The 24,260-nt window shown below is 42.1% G+C and overlaps 1 protein-coding gene across 4 annotated transcripts in view; it reads right to left on the reverse strand.

Annotated features, from left to right (window-relative positions):
• The window catches only part of LOC121285843 (mediator of RNA polymerase II transcription subunit 13-like), a 271,744-nt gene that overhangs the window by 23,456 nt on the left and 224,028 nt on the right, over positions 1-24,260 (reverse strand). For all 4 annotated transcript variants that reach the window (XM_041202724.1, XM_041202723.1, XM_041202725.1 and 1 more), the window contains 4 exons: positions 23,000-23,940; positions 5,640-5,816; positions 1,248-1,471; positions 45-237 (listed from right to left, as the gene is read on the reverse strand). In XM_041202724.1, coding sequence (XP_041058658.1) covers positions 45-237; positions 1,248-1,471; positions 5,640-5,816; positions 23,000-23,940 — 1,535 coding nt within the window. The remainder of the gene's footprint in view (positions 1-44; positions 238-1,247; positions 1,472-5,639; positions 5,817-22,999; positions 23,941-24,260) is intronic.

A 24,260-nucleotide genomic window follows, 5' to 3' on the forward strand; every position in this document is an offset into this window, starting at 1 on the left:
TCGTTCTTTTCAGAAAGTATATTAATATTAATTATTTTACTTACCCAAGTGATGGCGACAGACTTGAGCATAGAGTTTTAACTTGGCAAGATTGTCATTCTCGTCACTAACCCAGGCTTGAGAGAACCACTCATCAACAGATTCATCTGCCAGCTTTTTTGCAGAACTCTTACCAACCCGCATAATTCCATCTCTCAATACTTTGCAGATAGGTCTATGCTCACCAAGTCTGCATGTCTGTTAAAACAAAAAAGTATTCAAGTCAATGTGCAAATGCTGAGAATACTTTTGATCAAATAGGAAAGAATATAATTGCAAACAATCTGCTGGCAATCCTGCTTTTCTGAAGTTCTAAGTATATTTAAATTCCTTCAAATGTTATCCACAAGCAGATATCTTCAATACAAAAGTTAATGAGCTCTTAAAACATGAACATTCATGGACTAAGTGTTAGCTTCTTTACTTTTGTAACTTAATATTAACGGCTGCATTTTACATGCCTCTGCCATGCACGTTTTCGGCGGGGGGGGGGGGGGGCGCAGCATATAAAACTCAGCACTTTCCCACCCACCTAAGGTCGCCACCATAATACAGGTGGTGGAGGGGTGGGCAGCAAAATCCACACCTGCCATACTTTAATAGATAATCAAGAGTCAATTGGGTTTATTACCAAGCCAACTGATCCTGAGAATATGCTGCCCATGCCATAATATGTTTGGTACCAGCAGGGGCGGGCTGCCGATTAAAAAAAAAATTCTTCAAATGGCGTGAAGAAACTGGTGGGGGGTAAGTTCTAACTCTGGGGTGAGCCGGGCAGAGGCAGGGCAGTGCGAGCCTGGCCGAGGCAAACTCCCCTTACCCCGTAACAATCTGCCCAAAACCTACTCCTGTTAATTCAAATTTGTTGTTCATATACTAAACGACTTTGAATTCACAGCGCAGCTGTATTCCCCACTCAAACATGTTTCAAGCTTCAATCCAAAAAGTTCCTAGTTGCTCAGTTTTATTTCCAAAACGCATTAGGCTACTTCAAATGAAATGCACCAAATAAAAGTTTCTGAAAGTGTAAAATAATTAATTGTCCCTGCTGCATTTCCAGTAACCTCAATGTTTTTGTACCAATGATGCTGAATAATTAGATTCAAGAATATTAATTGACTTGGATAATTTAAATTCTATCAATTTTCTTGAAACTTTGTTGCAGCAATATTATTGTATAGTTCATGCCATTAAGTATTTATTCTGACCTCATATACAGCACTAAGATCCCTGAAGAAATTTTTGGCTCCAGTGAGCAAGGCCTCATTTTCTGGACAGACCACAATGTAGGCTACATCACGCTGAGAACCATATGGTTCAAGAAGCAGCTTCTCCCAAAAGGGCAGTGCAAAAGGGGAGATCATCAGGAAGTCTTTATCGTAGCCCAGAAGCAGTGTGGGGATAGGAAGTGGCTCTGGTGATTCTTCTGAACCTGAACAAAAGACAGATGGAACATTAAGCTTTTTGAGGTAATACAAAGACTGTGCAAATAAGCACTTTCATGCCAACAGACAACCCTCATGTATAATAGCATAATTAGGTATGCTTTCTCAACAGCCAACAGAATAATTTCTACTTCTGATACTTGATAGCATCTCAGGGTCAACTAGAAGACAATGTTTACCAGTTACCACGTCAAATTGGAGCTGTACAATATTTTGAACACTTCCCATTACTTCTATTGTTTTGCTTCCGTAACCTTTTATAAGTACGAAGTGTAGATATAGCTAGAACTTTTTGTTGGCTGTACATCTTCATATTAAACTTCATTTTATTTGCTATGTATATCAAGTCCACTATTGCACTGAATAACAGAACATACAACATAGAAAAAGACCATTCAGGTCAACTAGTTTGGGCTGGTATTTATACCCCGTGAATCTGCTTCCATTTCTTCTGACAGTCTTTCAACCTATCTTTCTATTCCCTTTTCTCATGCATGCGTTGAGACGCCTTTTGAAAGCATCCAAGCCATTTGGCTCAACAACTTGCTGCGGTAGCAAGTTCCACATTCCAATCATTTAGTGATGAAATTTCTCCTCATTTCTCTATTGGATGTATGTTGTATTTATGGACCCAAATTTTAGATTCGCCCACAAGTGGAAACATTCTCACCATGTCCACCCTGTCCAAACCATTTTCAAGACCTCCATCAGAACTCCTCTAAGTTTTCTCTCTTTTGAAGGACAAAAATCTTCTAACCTGTGCAATCATTCTGGTATCTTTAATCTTTCAGTTCTGCTACCATCATTGTAAATTTTCTTTGCACTTTCATCATGTCATTCCGCAGTCTGCAAATTTTCTAATATCTTCCTGTATTATGTTTCATTGTTCTTCAGCGTATGCTATACTCCATCAGTTTGGTATCATCTGTAAATTTTTGATGTGAGGTGATGGTTTCAAAATCCAAATCATTAATGTAAATTATGAGTTTTAGTGGCCTCAGCAATGGTACCTGTGGAGTACCATTTTCTATCTTTCTCCATTTGAATAATAACCTTTTATCTCATTCTGCTTTGTTATTTTGGCTAATTTGCGACCTATTCAACTGTTTGTCCTCAGATTCCACACATCCAAACTTCTGTCACAAGCCTACCTTGTGGTACCTTACCCAAGACCTTTTGAAAATAAAGGTGTATGACATCTACAGCATTTGCCCTCTTCTATTCTCTCCGTCACCTTTTCGAAGGATTCTTTAGTTAAACATGGCTTAGCCTTTGGAATTGATGCTAGCTTTTTAAAAAAATTATATTTTCTGTCTCTAGATGCTCTTCAATCACTCACTTTAGTATAGATTCCAGTGCAGGCTTGGCTCTCCCTTTATGTGGAAAGGGACATGAGCTGCCGTCAGTCTTCCAGCACTATCCCCTCTTCTACAGAACTTTCACATAAATATATAAACTGCTGACTCTTCCATTTCTTCCCTAGTTTCCTTCAGTTCATGTGTTTGTATACCATCCAGATCATGGGTCTTGAAATTTTGCTGATTTGTCAATTATTTTCTCCCTTCAATTTTTTTTTAATGGTATCTATTATGTTATCTTTAGTTAAAAACTGAGGCAGTTATTGCCATTACTCTGTCATTATCTTTGAATTTATCATGGACATTTTTTTATGGCCCTATTCTTTTTGTAATTTTCCTTTTGTTATTTGTGTTAAAAGAACAATTATTTCCTTTTATATTCCTTGATCATCTGATTTCAATTTCTCGTTGCTTCCCTGATTTAACTTCTCTCATCAGTTTTTTGTATTCTCTTTAGTCCTCCTCACCATTAATATCGAAAAACTTTTTGCATTTTTTTCTTTAGGTTCAATTTGTCCTTTAGTTCTGTATTCATCCGAGGTAGCTTTAATATAATTCATTTCTCTTGAATTCTATTGATCACCCTTTTGAAGGTTTTCCACAACTTTTTTTTTAAAATCTATTTTCGACGATTTTCTCTCACTTTATCTCGAGTTCCACTCATTTCCTCAAATTTCCCTTTTTGAATCTATTACCCCATTCTTTGTCCCACTTACATCACACTCAATCCTCATCTTCAACTATGTTAGGACCACTACTATTGTGTGCAACTTTTAGTTCTCCTATCTGTTCTGTTTCTTTATCTGCTACAAAATCCAATGGTAATTTTTTTTTTCTTGTTAGTCTTATGTACTGAGTGAAAAAGGAGTCCTGTATGGACTTTAAAAATTAGATTCCCTTGTTCATTTTCCACTCCTTCCTATCAGTTTGTTTGGAAGTAGTGGAAATCTCCCAGGATTATTCTTCTGTGACCGCTGATTATCTTGTAGGTTTTCCCACCTACTTATTCCACCAATTCCTTTCCACCATTTGACAGTCTATAGCATATCAATATTGGGGTGATGGATCCCTTATCTTTTAAGTCAATCCATGTGGATTCTGTACTTTTCTTACTATTTGTAGCCTTTTTTTCTACTGCCATTAACTTATCTTTAACTAGCACTGCTGCTTCACCTCCCTTCCTTCATCCTCAAATGTTTTCTATCCTGCAATATTTACTGGGGACTTCAGAAGGAGGCCAAGATGGATCATCCACTCAGCACTTCTGGCTGAAGATGGTCACAAATGCTTTAAGCCTTGTCTTTTGCACTGATGCAAAATGTGTGGATGGGGCTATTGGTGGAACCGCCTGCTCTTGTTAGTTATTTAATTGTTCGCCACTATTCATGATAGGACGTGGCACGGCTGCAGAGCTTTGATCTGATCTGCTGGTTGTGGGATTACTTAGCTTCATCACTTGGCTTGATGGCAATGGTTGAATGGGGGATGCAGCAGGCCACAAAGTTACAAATTGTGGTTGAATACAATTCTGTTGTTGCTGATTGCCTACAGCACATAGTTTTGAGCTGCTAGATGTATTCTGAATCTATCCCATTTAGCATTGTGGTACTGCCACACACCATGATGAAGGGTATTGCTCAGTGTGAAGACAGAACTTTGTCTTCACAAGAATTCACAAGCAGTGGTCACTCCTATCTATACCATCATGGGCAGATGCATCTGCAACATGTAGGCTGGTGAATATCAGGTCTAGTCAGTTTTACCCATGTTGTTCTCTGACAACCTGCTGCAGGTCCAGTCTGACAGATAAGTCTTTCAGGACTTTCAGCTACTCCCACTCAGAGTACATCCTGTGTCCTTGCCAGCCTCAAATGCTTCTTCCAAGTGGCGTTCAACATGGAGGGAGGAGTACTGAGTCATTAGCTTAGCGAAGGTGGTAGGTGGTAATCAGGAGGAGGTTTCCTTGCCAATGTTTGACCTGATGAGACATCCTGAGGGTTGCAGTCAATGTTGAGGCGAACTATGTACCACTATGCCTCTGCTGAATCTGTCCTGCTAGTTGGACAGGACATACTCAAGGATGGTGACATCTGGGACACGTGCCGTAAGGCATTACTGTATGCATTGCTATACTTATGGTATAAATTATTTTAATCAAATTATTTAAATTTTTATTAGATGGTTTACTAGTTATTTTACCTTTTTACTCCATGGCTCTAGCCAATCTCTTTTCAGTAATATTATCCTTATTCTTTAATTTATTTTATCCTTTACTTTTCTTTCCTGATTCTTTTATTGTTAGCTTCCTATAATTTCTGGCAGTTCCCTCTCCACATTTTAATATTTTAAAGCGTTATTTAAATAACAGTCCTGGTTATCCCTTTCACTCAGGCCTTGGCCCTGGCCCACTTTAGGTGCAACCATCCCATTGGTACAACTCCCAGTATTAGTCTCAGTGTCCAATGAAATGGAACTCTTCTTTTCCACACAGCTTCTTTTGGCACACATTCCGTTTTCAAACATGTCTGTCTCATTTTTGTGCATGTCAATATAATTCTATCAATACATGCATTAAGCAGTACAAAAGTGTGAGAATAGAAGCTATAAAATCTAAGAGTTGTTTTAACTTGCACAATAATCCATCTAGTACCATCAGAAAGCAGAGACAATAATTTAAATGATATGGGTAGTGAATGCCATATTACTTTTAGCTAGGCAACTTAATCAGAAAAAGGAACAACGCAAAAATTGTAAAATGAAATTCCGGATTATGGATAAAATGAAAACAGGACTTTACCATAGGATCCTCTGCCTATTTTGTGGAACTGTTGCCAGGTGAGAGGTCCTTGCACATGTTGGATATTCTCCCATGTCCTTCCTGTCCGTTTCTTCTGAATGGCATCTTGTAGAAAAGGCTGCAGTGATAGCAGCATACGGACCACATCCTGGGATGACAAGATGCTTACATCCAGAACTGCAGATAAGAAATTCAGTTATTGCAATACATTAAAGGCCATCTCCTGGACACATAATTACTCACATAATATTTAGAAATCAAGTATGTCAACTATATTTTGCTACAAAAGAGGGAATTACCCCCACCCTTTGAAGTCTTCCAGCTCACTCTCAAAAACAAAACCCACCCTTGATTCTTCTGCCCTTGCAAACAAGCACTGAATCTCCAACCTACTTCCTCTCCAAAGTTGTTGAAGCTCTCACATAGATGCTCACTGTTCCAGCAACTACATGTTTGAACCCCTCCAATCAGGTTTCTGCACCTTCCTCAGCTCTGAAATGATCCTGATCAAAGTCAAAATTAAATTAATTCCTATGTGGATGTAATTATGGTGCACTCTGTACTCATCCTTCTTGACTCGTCTGCAACAATTGACTTCTCCAATACCTCTCCACTGTGGTCCAGATGAGTAAAACTGCCCTCGCCTGGTCTCCACTTTTATTTATGCATTTGTAACCAGAGAATATTCTGCAATGGCTTTTCTTCCTGTGCTTTCAGTATTATGTCTGGAATCCCCACAAGAATCTATCAGTCATCTCTCATATTTTTCATCTGTACCCTGCCTCTTGGTAACATCATCCAAAAACACACAGGTTTCACATGTTAGCTGATGACACCCAGTTCTATCTCACCTCCACCTATCCTGGCCCCTTTACTGTTCATCCAACATCCATGGACATGACAAAAATTCCTCCAATTAAACATTGGGAATATTGAAACTATTGTCTTGGGTCCCTGCCACAGATTTCATTTCCTAGCCACTGATTCCATACCCCTCCTTGGGCACTGTCTCAGCCTGAACCAAATTGTTGCTAACTGCAGGGTCCTTTGATTCCAAGCTGAGCATTCGACCCCATATCTGCTCAATCAGGAGACCATCCACTACCACTACATTACCATTCCCATCACCACCCATACCTCAGCCCATCTGCTACTGAAATCCTTACGTTAAGTGCTATTGAAACACTCGGCCATATTCATATCATTCCAGTCTCTGCTGTTCCAACATTCTCCTAGCCAGCCTCCGCTCTTGCATCCTCCATAAATTCAAGTCAATTCAAAACACTGCTGCCCATATCCCAACTTGCAAATTGCATTCACCCATCACAATTCTACTTAGTCATTTAACAAGGGCTCCTGATCCAACATCATTGTGTTCAAATCTATGCCCATGCTCTTACCTAACCATCTCCAGCTCTGCAGCCCTTCGAAAACTTCAAAGTTCTCCAACACTGGCCTCTTGTCCGTCCCCCAATTCTTTTATCCTACTATTGATGGCTATGCCTCCAGCCATTTAGACTCCTGGCTCTAGAAGACCTCTTTAATCTTTCTCTACCTTCCTCACCACCTTTAAAAGGGCCCTTAAAATTTACCTCTTTGACCAAGATTTCAATCATCTGTTTGGCTTGGTGCCAGTTTTTGAATGATTACTTAATGGTGAAACACTAATGTTTTACTACATTAAAGACAATATATAAATGCAAGTTGTTATTCAAGCTTCAAGAATGATATGAATCTAGGGAAGTTATTTTACGTAGAAGTTGAAGATATACTTTGTTTTGATGAATTTTCACATTCAATTAGAGATACACCCCCACTGCAGAATTTTAAAAAACTTGAACAAGTAGACAGAGAGGTGGCTGGAGTCACTGCCAAGGAAGTGGGTCTTCATAGTGTTCAACTGGAGAAAATGCTAGCTTATTAATGGCAATATCAAACAAGAAATCCAACAGCAAAAAAATGTGGCAAAGTGAATGGTGGAGATGAAGAGCTCTATGTTGTAAACACAGTGACCCTGTGCTAACAGGTCATGCAGGTCTGGGGGCATACAACATTATGGCTTTTGAATGAGGATGGTTCCACTCCAATTGCAACTTCACCATTGCGACTTTTCATTTCAGATTACATCAAAGTCTGCATGCCGTTTTTTTACTAAGAATTTACTTGAAATTATTTCTTTTTGTACATGGCACACTTTTCATTTGTTACTATATTCAGATACGTAACCTGGTAACTAATACATTTTCAAATGCAAAATGGCACATGCCACATGAACATCAAAAATCATTAAACTGACATCAGTTGCTAAAGTGGGAACCAATATACACAAACATCAGAGGTGATGAGTTCTAAAAGCATGCAGAACTGCTGTGGATATGCTGCTAAGCTATCATAACACAAATCACTTGCTTCTTGGCTTATCCTTAAAGGAGACATCAATATTCATTTTGAATTGCTTATTTGCATTAATAAATTCTGAAACTCTGCGACCCTAAATGCATCTGTTTCTACCATGCAGATCAGTAAAATTTCTTCAGAATTCATGAACTGTTATACAGATTTTAAAAAGTCTCATGTCAGTTGATGGCCTTTCATTTGAAATGCACATACACTGAAGTTCAATAGGGAAACTTTTACTCTTCTTGCAGAGCAGAAAAACAGGGAAGCAGTTAATTTGGAGTGGATGCATTGACTGCTCAATTCCTGGTGCTCCAAAATTTTGAAACCATTGGATTTGCTAGAGGAGTTTCCCAGCAGACTATAGGTGAAGCTGCAAGGAAGCCAAAGAGGAGAGGGAATGCATGTATTCAGAAACTGCCCTTAGTGCCCCGAATGCTATACTCATTGCCACCTCACGAAATTAGCTACATCTCAGATATCACTACAATGCCATCTAACACACTAACCAGGGAAGGTGATGAACTAAGTTGTGAAAGATCAAATTTTGTGGCTGGTGGCTGAAATAACGGTCTTCATCTTACCAATGTTGAACAAAGAAAGTTAAGGCTCACCCGTGACTGAATGTTGACAAACAATATGATAACACAATGTAGGGGAGAGAATCTAAAGTACCGATGAAGAGACACAGTTGGCCATCGTTGTTGGAACAGAGATGTGGTGTGAAGAAGAGCCATCAGCGTATATATGGAGGCAGACTTTTATGTCTGTGGGCAATGTCACCAAGTGGCAGCACAGAGGTGAAAAAAAGGCACAAAAGAGGGACTTTTGAAGAGCTCGAGGGAAGAGAAGATATTGTGAGTGCTGCTCAAGCTTAATCGAATACGTAAAAGTGGAAACCAGCAAAAGCAGTTGCAGGAAACATGACAGTACAGGAAAGGTGCTGTAGCAGGAATCTGAGATTGAAGGCTGTAGAGCCATAAAGGAAGACAAAGAGATAATGTACAAGTGTAGAATCAGAGTTGCTTTTCATACTGTGAGAGGGGCAGTTGGGTTGAAGGGATTCAAATAGGGAATGAGGGAGATAGGGAAACAAGTGAAAGAATGAGATTATTTTTACATGGTAGTTTAATATATTCTGCAATTCATCTTGTTTTATAGGCAAAACAATTTCCCTTTAGAAAATGACCATTATCCCCACTATTCTTATTCAATTAGTGTGAACAGAAGCCAAGAAGCCTGCATATATATGTACAAAATGGAAAATTTAAAGAAAACACAGAAAATGACACCTATGAACTTTCCATCAATAGGTGAACACTAGCTAGTGATATATGGTCTATGCACAGAAATGGCTTGATCAGATCAGCATTGTCAAAGAGTTTTAAATTTCTCAATTCATTAGAGATGACAAAAAAGTTAACTTGTCAATGCTAAACTTACTGCCGAGAACTTATTTGTATACATTATCAAAAACAGTTCCAGTTGTTTGAATACAACTAGGAACATTCAATAGTATTCTTACAGCTGCACAGTATGACTGATTTCTTTAGTTATTTTACCATCTAAGAATTTTCAGATTCAAAATTGATTCAAAATATAGCTCTCTGGGCTTTTTTGGGTTAGAACTAGGAATTGGCTTCCATTTCTTTTTTTTTGGATACAGAAACACCTTTCAAAAGGTGCATAATTAGTGCAACATTTTTGACTCATCTGAGCAGTTAACTTGGGAACCGTGCAGGTGGAGTGCCAGAATACTGAGCATTGGGAATAGGGTAACTTACTGCATTTCTAACTTGGCTCGCCACACAGTGGACAAATTCAGACTACCTACTGAACCTGTGTTTAACAGAAAAATTTCAGCTCTGTCATGGAGGAAGAAAAGGGCACAGCGAAGGAAATCTAAGATTATGCCATTTTAAAAGTGACAAGTCTACATTTTGGCAGAAATCACATCTGACAAAAAAAAACTACATGGTGGCAAAGGTCTTTGTTAGAGGTTGCCTCTGGCAAACAATCAAATACATCAAATAAGTACAGAAGAATAGATCAACAGGAATATATTAATAGGTTATCAAGTTTATAGCTTTCCCCAAGTCTCCAAACATCACTCAAGCTCCAAGCACATACAAAAGGCTCCAGTCCAAACTTGAGCTGAAATCAGACCACATTGCCATCCCACCCCTCCCAACATTCATTGTTAAGATTTTAGCTCAATAAAAGAGTTATGGAAGTCTCATCTTCTTTCAACCTCTGGTGCAATGTAAAATTACCCACTCACACATATTTCCTTTGAAGGTAGAAACTGGTAATATACCAAGTTGGGGAAATAAGAGAGAATGCACCAGGTAAGAAAGAAATCAGAAGTACAAACAGAAAAGGAAAATTTCTTATGCATTTTTTGACAATTAATGTGTGCTCAAAATGCATCTTGTCACAACATCTTTAGTACTAAGCTTACACATTTGGTGCTATTTTTGAATTAACTATTTCCTGGTCAATGAAGCAGAGCCAACTGGAAAGCACAACTTTTTCCACTTTGCCTGTGTAAAAGTCTCAGGGCAGAACTTTCCCTGTGGGAAATAGTCACTCATTGTGATTTTCCCTGGGGTGGCCAATTAATGGCCAAAGGGTGGGCTCACTGTCCAAACAGAGGCCTTCTAGCCTCAATGGATCAGTAGGCTATGATGGCAGGTAAGCAAGTGAGAGGGAGCATCAAACTGGAGGTGCTCCCTTTCCAACATTATTTGAATTTTAAATAAAAAATGGATTTAGTAGACAGGCCACCACTGAGCCCCTCTACAGGGCAACTGGTGATTGCTGCAGCACCCAGGCAGGCAGGGAGCCAGGTTTGCCTAGACTGCAGGCACCCTGGTTTTCCACTGGGAGGCTGGCCTAAGCTTTTGTGCTCAAATCCTGCAGTGGGACTTGAAGCCACAACCATCAGTCTCAGAGGTGAGTACTTTGAATGGAAGTAAGTGTGGTGCCGTAGAAGAGCAGAAGGATTTGGGGATACAGGCTCACAGGACATTAAAGGCAGAACTTCAGGTTGACGATGCCTAAAATAAGGTAATCAATTTCTAGATTTTTTCCATAAGAGATATTGAATTTAAAAGCTAAGTAATAATGATAAACCTATGTAAAACCAAGGAGCAATTTAGAGTAAAAATACTTAATTGGAGAAGGGCCTAGTTCTATGGAATGAGAACATATCTGTCCAAACACGCCATCCACCACCTTAAACATTCATTCCCTTCGTTATTAGTGCACAGTCGCAGCAGCGTGCACTACATACAAGATGCAGTGCAGCAACTCATCAAGGCTCCTTTGACAGCATCTTCTGTGGTCTTTACCACCTAGAAGTACAAGAGCAGGTGCATGGGAACACCGCCACCTGCAAGTTTCTCTCCAATAACGTTTAGTCTGATTAGTCTAAAGTAATGTTTAGTCAATGTTGCTTCCAGTTAATTACAGTAAAAGTCTTAAAATTTCAAATCTATGCATGTGATCCCTTCAGGCGGTCACAAATTCAAATATCTTTTTAAAAGTTATGGGTTTCAGTGGTGATCGTAACAAAATAAAGGCATTCAATACAAAAAAAGTTATGATGAACCTTTAAGAACACTAGATAAAAACAAAAAAACTGCGGATGCTGGAAATCCAAAACAAAAACAGAATTACCTGGAAAAACTCAGCAGGTCCGGCAGCATCGGCGGAGAAGAAAAGAGTTGACGTTTCGAGTCCTCATGACCCTTCGACAGAACTTGAGTTCGAGTCCAGGAAAGAGCTGAAATATAAGCTGGTTTAAGGTGTGTGTGTGGGGGGCGGAGAGATAGAGAGACAGAGAGGTGGAGGGGGTTGGTGTGGTTGTAGCGACAAACAAGCAGTGATAGAAGCAGATCATCAAAAGATGTCAACAACAATACTACAATAGAACACATAGGTGTTAAAGTTAAAGTTGGTGATATTATCTAAACGAATGTGCTAATTAAGAATGGATGGTAGGGCACTCAAGGTATAGCTCTAGTGGGTTTTTTTTTTTATTTTATATAATGGAAATAGGTGGGAAAAGGAAAATCTTTATAATTTATTGGGAAAAAAAAAAAAGAAGGGGGAAACAGAAAGGGGGTGGGGATGGGGGAGGGGACTCACGACCTAAAGTTGTTGAATTCAATATTCAGTCCGGAAGGCTGTAAAGTCCCTAGTCGGAAGATGAGGTGTTGTTCCTCCAGTTTGCGTTGGGCTTCACTGGAACAATGCAGCAAGCCAAGGACAGACATGTGGGCAAGAGAGCAGGGTGGAGTGTTAAAATGGCAAGCGACAGGGAGGTTTGGGTCATTCTTGCGGACAGACCGCAGGTGTTCTGCAAAGTGGTCGCCCAGTTTACGTTTGGTCTCTCCAATGTAGAGGAGACCACATTGGGAGCAACGAATGCAGTAGACTAAGTTGGGGGAAATGCAAGTGAAATGCTGCTTCACTTGAAAGGAGTGTTTGGGTCCTTGGACGGTGAGGAGAGAGGAAGTGAAGGGGCAGGTGTTGCATCTTTTGCGTGGGCAAGGGGTTGTGCCATAGGAGGGGGTTGAGGAGTAGGGGGTGATGGAGGAGTGGACCAGGGTGTCCCGGAGGGAGCGATCCCTACGGAATGCCGATAAGGGGGGTGAAGGGAAGATGTGTTTGGTAGTGGCATCATGCTGGAGTTGGCGGAAATGGCGGAGGATGATCCTTTGAATGCGGAGGCTGGTGGGGTGATAAGTGAGGACAAGGGGGACCCTATCATGTTTCTGGGAGGGAGGAGAAGGAGTGAGGGCGGATGCGCGGGAGATGGGCCGGACACGGTTGAGGGCCCTGTCAACGACCGTGGGTGGAAAACCTCGGTTAAGGAAGAAGGAGGACATGTCAGAGGAACTGTTTTTGAATGTAGCATCATCGGAACAGATGCGACGGAGGCGAAGGAACTGAGAGAATGGGATGGAGTCCTTACAGGAAGTGGGGTGTGAGGAGCTGTAGTCGAGATAGCTGTGGGTGTCGGTGGGTTTGTAATGGATATTGGTGGACAGTCTATCACCAGAGATTGAGACAGAGAGGTCAAGGAAGGGAAGGGAAGTGTCAGAGATGGACCACGTGAAAATGATGGAGGGGTGGAGATTGGAAGCAAAATTAATAAATTTTTCCAAGTCCTGACGAGAGCATGAAGCAGCACCGAAATAATCATCGATGTACCGGAGAAAGAGTTGTGGAAGGGGGCCGGAGTAGGACTGCAACAAGGAATGTTCCACATACCCCATAAAGAGACAGGCATAGCTGGGGCCCATGCGGGTACCCATAGCCACACCTTTTATTTGGAGGAAGTGAGAGGAGTTGAAGGAGAAATTGTTCAGCGTGAGAACAAGTTCAGCCAGACGGAGGAGAGTAGTGGTGGATGGGGATTGTTCGGGCCTCTGTTCGAGGAAGAAGCTAAGGGCCCTCAGACCATCCTGGTGGGGGATGGAGGTGTAGAGGGATTGGACGTCCATGGTGAAGAGGAAGCGGTAGGGGCCAGGGAACTGGAAATTGTTGATGTGACGTAAGGTGTCAGAGGAATCACGGATGTAGGTGGGAAGGGACTGGACAAGGGGAGAGAGAAGGGAGTCAAGATAACGAGAAATGAGTTCTGTGGGGCAGGAGCAAGCTGAGACCATGACCCCACCACTGAACATCAAGCCATTGTTTCCAGGACTGTCACTGACCTCATCTCCTCTGGGGATCTCCCTCCCACAGCTTCCAACCTGATAGTTGCCCAACCTCGGACGGCCCGCTTCTATCTCCTACCCAAAATCCACAAACAGAACTGCCCCGGTAGACCGATCGTCTCAGCTTGCTCCTGCCCCACAGAACTCATTTCTCGTTATCTTGACTCCCTTCTCTCTCCCCTTGTCCAGTCCCTTCCCACCTACATCCGTGATTCCTCTGACACCTTACGTCACATCAACAATTTCCAGTTCCCTGGCCCCTACCGCTTCCTCTTCACCATGGACGTCCAATCCCTCTACACCTCCATCCCCCACCAGGATGGTCTGAGGGCCCTTAGCTTCTTCCTCGAACAGAGGCCCGAACAATCCCCATCCACCACTACTCTCCTCCGTCTGGCTGAACTTGTTCTCACGCTGAACAATTTCTCCTTCAACTCCTCTCACTTCCTCCAAATAAAAGGTGTGGCTATGGGTACCCGCATGGGCCCCAGCTATGCCTGTCTCTTTATGGGGTATGTGGAACATTCCTTGTTGCAGTCCTACTCCGGCCCCCTTCCACAACTCTTTCTCCGGTACATCGATGATTATTTCGGTGCTGCTTCATGCTCTCGTCAGGACTTGGAAAAATTTATTAATTTTGCTTCCAATCTCCACCCCTCCATCATTTTCACGTGGTCCATCTCTGACACTTCCCTTCCCTTCCTTGACCTCTCTGTCTCAATCTCTGGTGATAGACTGTCCACCAATATCCATTACAAACCCACCGACACCCACAGCTATCTCGACTACAGCTCCTCACACCCCACTTCCTGTAAGGACTCCATCCCATTCTCTCAGTTCCTTCGCCTCCGTCGCATCTGTTCCGATGATGCTACATTCAAAAACAGTTCCTCTGACATGTCCTCCTTCTTCCTTAACCGAGGTTTTCCACCCACGGTCGTTGACAGGGCCCTCAACCGTGTCCGGCCCATCTCCCGCGCATCCGCCCTCACTCCTTCTCCTCCCTCCCAGAAACATGATAGGGTCCCCCTTGTCCTCACTTATCACCCCACCAGCCTCCGCATTCAAAGGATCATCCTCCGCCATTTCCGCCAACTCCAGCATGATGCCACTACCAAACACATCTTCCCTTCACCCCCCTTATCGGCATTCCGTAGGGATCGCTCCCTCCGGGACACCCTGGTCCACTCCTCCATCACCCCCTACTCCTCAACCCCCTCCTATGGCACAACCCCTTGCCCACGCAAAAGATGCAACACCTGCCCCTTCACTTCCTCTCTCCTCACCGTCCAAGGACCCAAACACTCCTTTCAAGTGAAGCAGCATTTCACTTGCATTTCCCCCAACTTAGTCTACTGCATTCGTTGCTCCCAATGTGGTCTCCTCTACATTGGAGAGACCAAACGTAAACTGGGCGACCGCTTTGCAGAACACCTGCGGTCTGTCCGCAAGAATGACCCAAACCTCCCTGTCGCTTGCCATTTTAACACTCCACCCTGCTCTCTTGCCCACATGTCTGTCCTTGGCTTGCTGCATTGTTCCAGTGAAGCCCAACGCAAACTGGAGGAACAACACCTCATCTTCCGACTAGGGACTTTACAGCCTTCCGGACTGAATATTGAATTCAACAACTTTAGGTCGTGAGTCCCCTCCCCCATCCCCACCCCCTTTCTGTTTCCCCCTTCTTTTTTTTTCCCAATAAATTATAAAGATTTTCCTTTTCCCACCTATTTCCATTATATAAAATAAAAAAAAACCCACTAGAGCTATACCTTGAGTGCCCTACCATCCATTCTTAATTAGCACATTCGTTTAGATAATATCACCAACTTTAACTTTAACACCTATGTGTTCTATTGTAGTATTGTTGTTGACATCTTTTGATGATCTGCTTCTATCACTGCTTGTTTGTCGCTACAACCACACCAACCCCCTCCACCTCTCTGTCTCTCTATCTCTCCGCCCCCCACACACACACCTTAAACCAGCTTATATTTCAGCTCTTTCCTGGACTCGAACTCAAGTTCTGTCGAAGGGTCATGAGGACTCGAAACGTCAACTCTTTTCTTCTCCGCCGATGCTGCCGGACCTGCTGAGTTTTTCCAGGTAATTCTGTTTTTGTTTTTTTTTTTCTTTAAGAACACTAGTTCAGGCTCAACTGGAATACTGTATCCAATTCTGGGCACTGCACTTTTGGAAGGACATGACGGTTTTAGAGTGGATGCAGAAAAAATTTGAAAATGGTTCCAGAGTTGAGGGACTTCAATCACATGGATAGACTAGAAAAGCTGGGGTTGTTCTTCGTACAGAAGAGAAGCTTGAGAGAAAGTTTGACTGAGGTGTTCAAAACCATGAGGGGTCTAGACAGAGTAGATAGAGAGAAATTATTTTGCGACCTTTCTGCCAATGGAAATAGGGTACACGGATTTAAGGTGATGGTTTTCCCATGCATCTACATTTGTCCTTCCAGGTGGTAGAGGTCACAGATTCAGAAGGTGCTGTCGAAGGAGCCTTTGGAATTGCTGCAGTGCACCTTGTATGGAGTGCACACTGTTGTGACTATATGGTAGTGATGAAGGCAGTGAATGTTTAAGGTGGCAGATGGCATTCCGATCCATTCGGCAAATGTGTTCTCGTCCCATAGAAATAATCCCTTCTCCAAAATATATTTGCAGGGCTAAGGGGAAAGGGGAATGGAACTAGCCAAGCTGGTCTTGCAGAGACCAGACATGGGCATGAAGGATCAATGGCCTCCTCCTCTGCAATAACTATTCTATGATTCTATAAGACAACCTCAAAATGCTGCGAGAAGAATTGGAAGCATATTGTAGCTTTAAAGAGGATGCAATACAGATTCATTAGGATACTGCCTGGTTATGAGAAACTGCAAGAAAAGTAGATCAACTTAAAGAATCGAGGCCCTTCCTTTATTAATAGATTATAGGTTGATATAACGTGCTTAAAATTATAAAGGCTAGTACAGGGTACATAGAAGCAAACTGTTTCCAATGGTTGTAAGTTCTGGAACAAGGGGCCAGAAACTTGAAATTAAATACAAACAGAAGCAGAAATGACAGCTAGAGAAGTAGCTTGAAGCAACTGTTCGAATTAGATCATGGCTGATCAGTGCCTCAACCCGATTTGTCCACCTTTGACAACTGTCCCTTGAGACTCTCACGAAACAAAAATCCATCAATCTCAGTCTTGAAATTTTCAACTAACCCAGCATTAACACAGCCTTTTAGGTTTGAGTATTATACATTTCCACTATTCCATGAATAGGTGCTGCCCAATTACACACCTGAATGCACTGGCTCAAGTTTAATGATCGCATCCACTAATTCTGGATTTCATCACCAAAAGAAATAGTCTTTTAAATCTCATGGCTTAGGTTTTGAGGTTGTAATGATGGTGAAATTGCCAGTGTTTGCAATCATTACTCTGAAACTGACAGCAACTTCTGGCATCCGCACATGCACAGTTAATTGCGGAAATCTTGAAGTTGCCGTCAGCCATTCCAGGTTCTTTCACAGGATGTGTTGAAGTCCCTGCAGGTGGAAATTAATTAGTCACAGAATTAGTGTGAACTTCCACTTTTAGGCTTATATTCTCAACATACAAACCCTTTTAAAAAGTTACCTCTTGTTGATTGAAGCCATTTAGGGCTGAGATGAGGGCGAATTTCTTCACTCAGAGGGTGGAGACTCAATTGTCGAATACGTTCAAGACTGAGGTCGATAGATTTCTGCACACTAAAAGCATCAAGGGATGTGGGGATAGTGCAGAAAAATGGTATTGAAGTAGGTGATCAGCCACGATCTAATTGAATGGTGGAGCAGGCTCAAAGGGCTGATTGGCCTATGCCTGCTCCTATTTATGTTATTACATGGCTGAGTTTCTAACCAGTACACTAAGTTCATAATTACTACTGTGCACCCTGAAAATCTAATTTTCCATTTCTGGAATGTCAGATTTCTTCATTCCATGATAAAAATTTCAAAGACTTTTAAAATAGTGAACTTTATTTTTGGAGTTTATGATATTTAAGTTTCTACCTTAATCTCATGTGCATGCCCTAATCTTTATTTCACTTTCTTTAAAATTATAAAAAGTGAATGATAAAACCTTGTCTGTTGCTTCCTTTATTATTTATTCTTTCATGGGGTGTGGGTGTCGCTATATTTATTGCCCATCCCTAGTTGCTCTTGAGAAGGTGGGGTGAGCCACCTTCTTGAACTGCTGTAGTCCATGTTGTGTAGATACATCCATAGTGCAGAGGGTGTTTCAGGAATTTGACCCAGCACTCAGCAATAGTGAAGGAGTGGTGATATAATTTCAAGTCAGGATGGTGTGTGGCTTGGAAGGGAACATGTAGGTACTGGCATTCCCATGCATCAGATGATCTCATCCTTCAAGGTTGTAGAGGTTGCTGGTTTGGAAGGTGCTGCCGGAGGAGTCTTCATTAGTTGCTGCAGTGCATCTTGTAGATGGTTTACACTGCTGCCATCAAAACAAATCCAACATAGCTAATTGCTGCCTCAACAGTATGTGCAATCAAAGTGATGGAAGGGGCTGTCAGCAGCGCCATCAAGCAGCAAGAGTCAGCAATAACCTCATTGGTGCTCAGGACCACGCAGCTCCTGATCTTGTTGCAGCCTTGGTCAAAGCATGGAAAGAAAAGAGCTGCACTCAAGACTACATTCAGGCTTCTTCACTGCTGTGTGTCAGCGGTGGAGAGATTGAATGTTTAAGATGGTGGATGGGGTGCCAATCAACTCTTTCGAGTACAAACCCGTTTCCATCTGTTTCAGATGAAGTTACATTGTTTCATAGTTTGCCATTGTGAGATTTGAACTCTTGATCTTGGGGTTACAAACCCAGTACCATAACCACTTGGCTATTTAGGCCAAGCTTGGGGTGCCAATCAAGCGGGCTGCTTTGTCCTGGAGGGTAACAAGCTACTTGAATGTTGTTGGAGCTGCAGTCATCCAGGCAAGTGAAGAGCATTACATCACACTCCTGACTTGGGCCTTGTAGATGATGGGCTGGATTTAGGGGAGTCAGGAGGTGAGTTACTTGCTGCAGAATTCCCAGCCTCTGGCCTGCTCTTGTAGCCACAGTTTTTATATGGCTGGTCCAGTTCAGGTTCTGGTCAATGGTAACCCCCAGGAAGTAGATAGTGGAGGATTCAACGATGGTAAGTATCAAGTGGAGATGGTTAGATTCTCTCTTGTTGGAGATGGTCATTGGCTGGCACCTGGGTGGCATGAATGCTACTTGCCACTTACCAGCCCAAGTCTGAATATTGTCCAGATCATTCTGCATATTGGTACAGACTGCTTCAGTATCTGAGAAGTCACAAATGGTGCTGAACATTATGCAATCGTCAGGGAACATCCCCACCTTATGTGGGAGGGAAGGTCATTGATGAAGCAGTTGAAAATTGTTGGGCCTAGGATACCACCTGAGGAACTCCTACAGTGATGTCCTGGAACTGAGATGATTTACCTCCAACAACCACAACCATCTTCCTTTATGCTAAGTATGTCACCAGCCAGTGGAGAGTTTTCCCCCTAATTCCAATTGACTCCAGTTTTGCTTGAGCTCCTTGATGCCATGCTCAGTGAAATGCTGCCTTGATGTCAAGGGCAGCGACTCTCACCTTATCTCTTAAGCGCAGCTCGATTTTTCCATGTTTGGACCAAGACTGCAATAAGGTCAGAAGCTGTGTGGTCCTGAGTGCCAGTGAGGTTATTGCTGACTAAGTGCCGCTTAACAACACTGCTGATGTTACTTTGCTGATGATCAACAGTGGCCAGGTTGGGTTGTAATTGGCCAGGTTGGATTTGTCTTGCATTTTTGTGGACAGAACATACTTGGGCAATTTTCCACATTGCCGGGTAGATGCCAGTATTGTAGTTGTACTGGAACAGCTTGGCTAGGGGAATGGCAAATTCCGGAGCGCAAGTCTTCAGTACAATTGCCGGAATGTTGTCAGGGTCCAGAGCCTTTGCAGTATCGAGTGCCTTCAGACTTTTCCTGATATCATATGAAGCGAATCGAAATGGTTGAAGGCTGACATCTGAGATGCTGGGGACCTCAGGAGGCAGAGATGTATCATCCATTTGGCACTTCTGTTGAAGATGGTTGCAAATGCCTCAGCCTTGTCTTTTGCACTGATGTGCTGGACTTCCCCTTCATTGAGGATGGGGATATTTGTGGATGTCCTCCTCCTGTTAATTGTTTAATTGCCCACCACCATTCATGACTGGATGTGGCAGGACTGCAGAGCTTAGATCCAATCAGTTGGTTGTAGGATCGCTTAGCTCTGTCTGGCGCTTGCTGCTTATGCTGTTTGGCACCCAAGTAGTCCTGTGTTGTAGCTTCACCAGATTGGCAACTCATTTTTAGGTATGCCCTCCTGAACTCTGAATCAAGGCTGATTGCCTGACTTGATGACAATGGTAGAGCGGGGGATGCGCTGGGCCATAAGGTTACAAGATTGTGGTTGATTCTGCTACTAATGGCCTACAACGCCTCATGGATGGCCAGTTCTGAGTTGCTCGATCTGTTCGAAATCCACTCAAATTAGCACAGTGGTAGTGTCAAAGGACACAATGGAGGGAATGCTCAATGTGAAGACAGGGCTTTGTCACCACAAGGATTGCGAAGAGGTCGCTCCTACCGATACTGTCATGGACAGATGCAGCTGTGACAGGTAGATTGGTGATGATGAGGTCAAGTAGGTTTTTCCCTCTTGTTGGCTCCCTCATCACCTGGCGCAGACCCGGTCTAGCAGTTATGTCCTTTAGGGCTAGGCCAGCTTGGTTAGTAGTGGTGGCAGCAAGTGGCTCTTGGTGATGGACGTTGAAACTGAGTGGCTTGCTGGGTCATTTCAGAGGGTATTTAAGAGTAAACCACATTGCTGTGGGTCTGGACTCACATGTAAGCCAGACCAGCTAAGAACAGCTGATTTCGTTCCCTAAAGGCTATTAGTGAACCAGATGGGTTTTTACAACAATCGACAATAGTTTCACGGTCACACAATTGCTGAGACTAGCTTTCAATTCCAGGTTTATTAACTGAATTCAAATTCAATTTGGGATTGAATTCTTGGTGCTACGTCCCCAGAGCATTAGTCTGAGCCTTTGGATTACCTGTCCAGGTAACATTACCACCACACCATCACCACTGGTTTGTCATCCCTGAACTCTTCAACGTGATGGGCTGCTTAGCTGTTTTATTGATGCAATTTCAGCTAGATGCAGGGATTCCCCTATAGCTGGTGCCAGGATGAAATTAAATGTCAGGAAATCCAGGCCACAGAGCTTTCAAGATCTTTGTGGGTTGTTTTCTTCAATGTCAGTGGTGAATGTTGTTATTTCACCATTGACCACAAGATCTGAGCCAATATTTATATTCTTAAGGAGAGCTCAATTACATCACTCCTTGTTCTTATACACTTGTGAAAATAGGTTAAGCGTAGACACCTATCCTCATAATTTAACACCTGGTTTCATTGTGGGAAATCTATGCGAACGAAGCCAATAAACTCTTCCTGAAGTACAGCACCCCAAACAGACCATAACAGTCATGACAGGATCTGACCAAGATTTTAAACAACTGTTGCCAACATATTTCCTTTTGTATTTCAGTCCCTGCCATTATAAAGTGGCTGTCATCAACCAAACTGTTGTATTCCCAATTTGGATACTCAAATAGAACAAGCTGTTGCCAGCTCACTTTGCCCACAGACTGCCTCAAATTTTGGAATTTATTTCACCAGATTAACTTGATCTGAACCTAGATTCTCGTTGATTAAGCTCTCATATACCAACATTCTGAACTGCAGTCGAAGTGGCCATGAGGTCCTCGCAATCCCACCAGACCCATACAGCACTATAATAATTACACCTATGATAAGTTCTTTCCAATTTCGAAACTCTCCCAGGTGCACATTTGAACATAACTGAACATTAGCTGCAAGAAGGTGCACCTCCTCCTATTCTGAAGAAGGACAGCACAATCATAATAGGTGAAGCAGTTATAGGCTACAGGTCAGTTCTAATGTTTCACCACTGCTTACAGTAAACAAAGTACCACCTTGTCTTGGGCTCAGAATGCAGAAGTTTCCAAATTTAACCTTCTGTCCACGGCTTTCCCCCCCATATTAATTCAAACTTTTGTAAGGAAAATCATACAGATTATCATGGTAAAAAAGCTGAGGTCCCAATAAATTCCTACCTAATCCAGCCCAGAAGAATACCCTAACCCAACATTTCTGTCAAGCAAGGCCTTCATAAATTTCAAAAGCCTAACTAAAGCCCATAATCAAACTTCCCTGTCACCAAGTACCACCCCCAGTAAATACACAAAATATCAATGCTTACTCTGTTAGCAACATGAAAATTGTACTTATCCATAATTTATATGGTCAATACGCAATAACTCCCTGAAACATGTGAACATTTAGGCTGCATAAAAAAACTTTACTTTCTTGATCAACATTCACAAAAATGTCAGTTGAGCTGAATCGCTGCAGTCAAGCTCATCAAAGTCATCTTTTCTCAGTTTGTGTGAAATACTATTCACATCAAGCACTAATGGTTCAGCTGAATTTTAAGAATTAAAGTAGAGAACACAAAGTCATCCACAATCCTTTTGTAGGTAACAAGAAAGGAATATGCTCCTGACATTCACTGTAAAATGCGAAATTCAGCCTTGGATACCATAACACAAAGTACAACATATATATATATCCTAAAGTATAACGATGGCAGTGCATACCTTTAACATAATTCAAGTCTACAACATTGTCTTGGTTAAGAGGTATTTGCTGTGCTGCACACTTAAGGTCATAGATAGAAGCACCGAGTCAGGGTGAAGCCCAGGAATACTTTAAAAAGTAGGTAACCCTGAGGTATTATGCCACCCCAACAACTTGCTTAATGACAGCAGTGATCCATGACCTTACATAATATGTGTAAGGTAGGTGGAAATAATTTTTTTTTAAATGGCAACTATTTTAAAACCTTTCTGACAAAGTATTGTAGGACATTTTGCACTCACATGCCTTGTGGAAGGAGACACATTTTTATTACTATTAACTTATAGAAAATTTAACTATACAAATAATCTTAACCTCAACTGATGGAAAGGAAGGATTAATGATCACTTTCTGACCATTTGATAAAGCTTCACATAATTGAAATTTTAATGCAACAGAAAACGTACCATTACTATTGGGCCATGGGTGTAAACTCCTGCTCCTAATTAGTGCTTCATCTATTCTTCCACCAGAAGGGTTATCCACATACTGTCGACCCTGCTCCAGGGCATTGAAACACTCTGTGCAAGAATCGCTGCTATCCGCTCTCAGCTTGTCATAGTTCCAGTTTGCTGATTGAAGTGCTGATCTATCTAAGGAAATGTAGTCCAGAGAACTTAGAGAAGTGAAAGGTCCTGTACACTGGTCCTGTACAAGAAAAATCAAGTTTGACGTTAGGTCTTGTAGCCTCTTCGACTCATCAAACCCTTGGGGAACTATAGAATTCCGACATAATATCAATCGTCTTTCTGCAGCTTGACCAATTTCAGAGGTCCTTCCAAAAATATCAAATTCATCCTCAAGAAAGAGACCTGCATTATATCCAAGTCTGCGGTTTACAACAGCACTAAATCCACAGGTGCAACCAAATTGGGCTTCATTAGTTGGATCTGGGATGTATAAACCAACATCTGCCCCTTTGATATTCATATTACAAACACAGATACAGCAGCTATCGAAGTTGCGATCCTTGAAGAAATTCATCACCGAATCTGACAAGATTAACGTAACGTACAAGCTGTGTGCTTGTGGAATTGACTGTATGGTTGCTGGCTCCACTGAGTTCAATGGTCGCGTTGTTGAGGGTGTTGAGGCAGGAGAGCACAGATCAGCACTATCATATTTCACCGATCCTTGCCCACTGGCAGTACCACCACCACGTGGAGTTCGTGGTGTCCTTGGTGTACGAGGTGTTGGGACAGAGAAACGAGGGGTTGCTGGAGATGGCAATACACCAGCACCACTGTTGCTAGCAGGTGCAGTAGAGCTTACCGCCAAAGGTGTGCTCATTTGAGGAGTGCTCATCTGAATATAATCTTCCGTCAGACTCCCAACACTAGGCACATTGCTGTAAGAAGAAAAGCTAGTTTTAGAAAAATGTCTGCAAGTTGAGAGAGAATAAGTGGAATTAGCTATTGGCATGTTTTGTAGGAGACTACCAAGTAGAAATGCATTCACACTGTCAAAATATCAAAAGAAAATTAATTAAAATGGTGCATATTACAACCCCATTTTTGAAATTCAAAGTAATTCAGAAGCTGTAACCTCTCATTCCTCCTTTGTCTAACTTACAGAATGTCACTAACTACTGTAAGTTGGCTAATAATTCCAGCAAATAGATTCATATATATCTACATTTAATTATTTTTATTCCCCTGTCATCAGTTT

This window comes from Carcharodon carcharias, chromosome 13 (genome assembly GCF_017639515.1).
Source record: "Carcharodon carcharias isolate sCarCar2 chromosome 13, sCarCar2.pri, whole genome shotgun sequence".
In the NCBI taxonomy this organism is placed as follows: Eukaryota; Metazoa; Chordata; class Chondrichthyes; order Lamniformes; family Lamnidae; genus Carcharodon; species Carcharodon carcharias.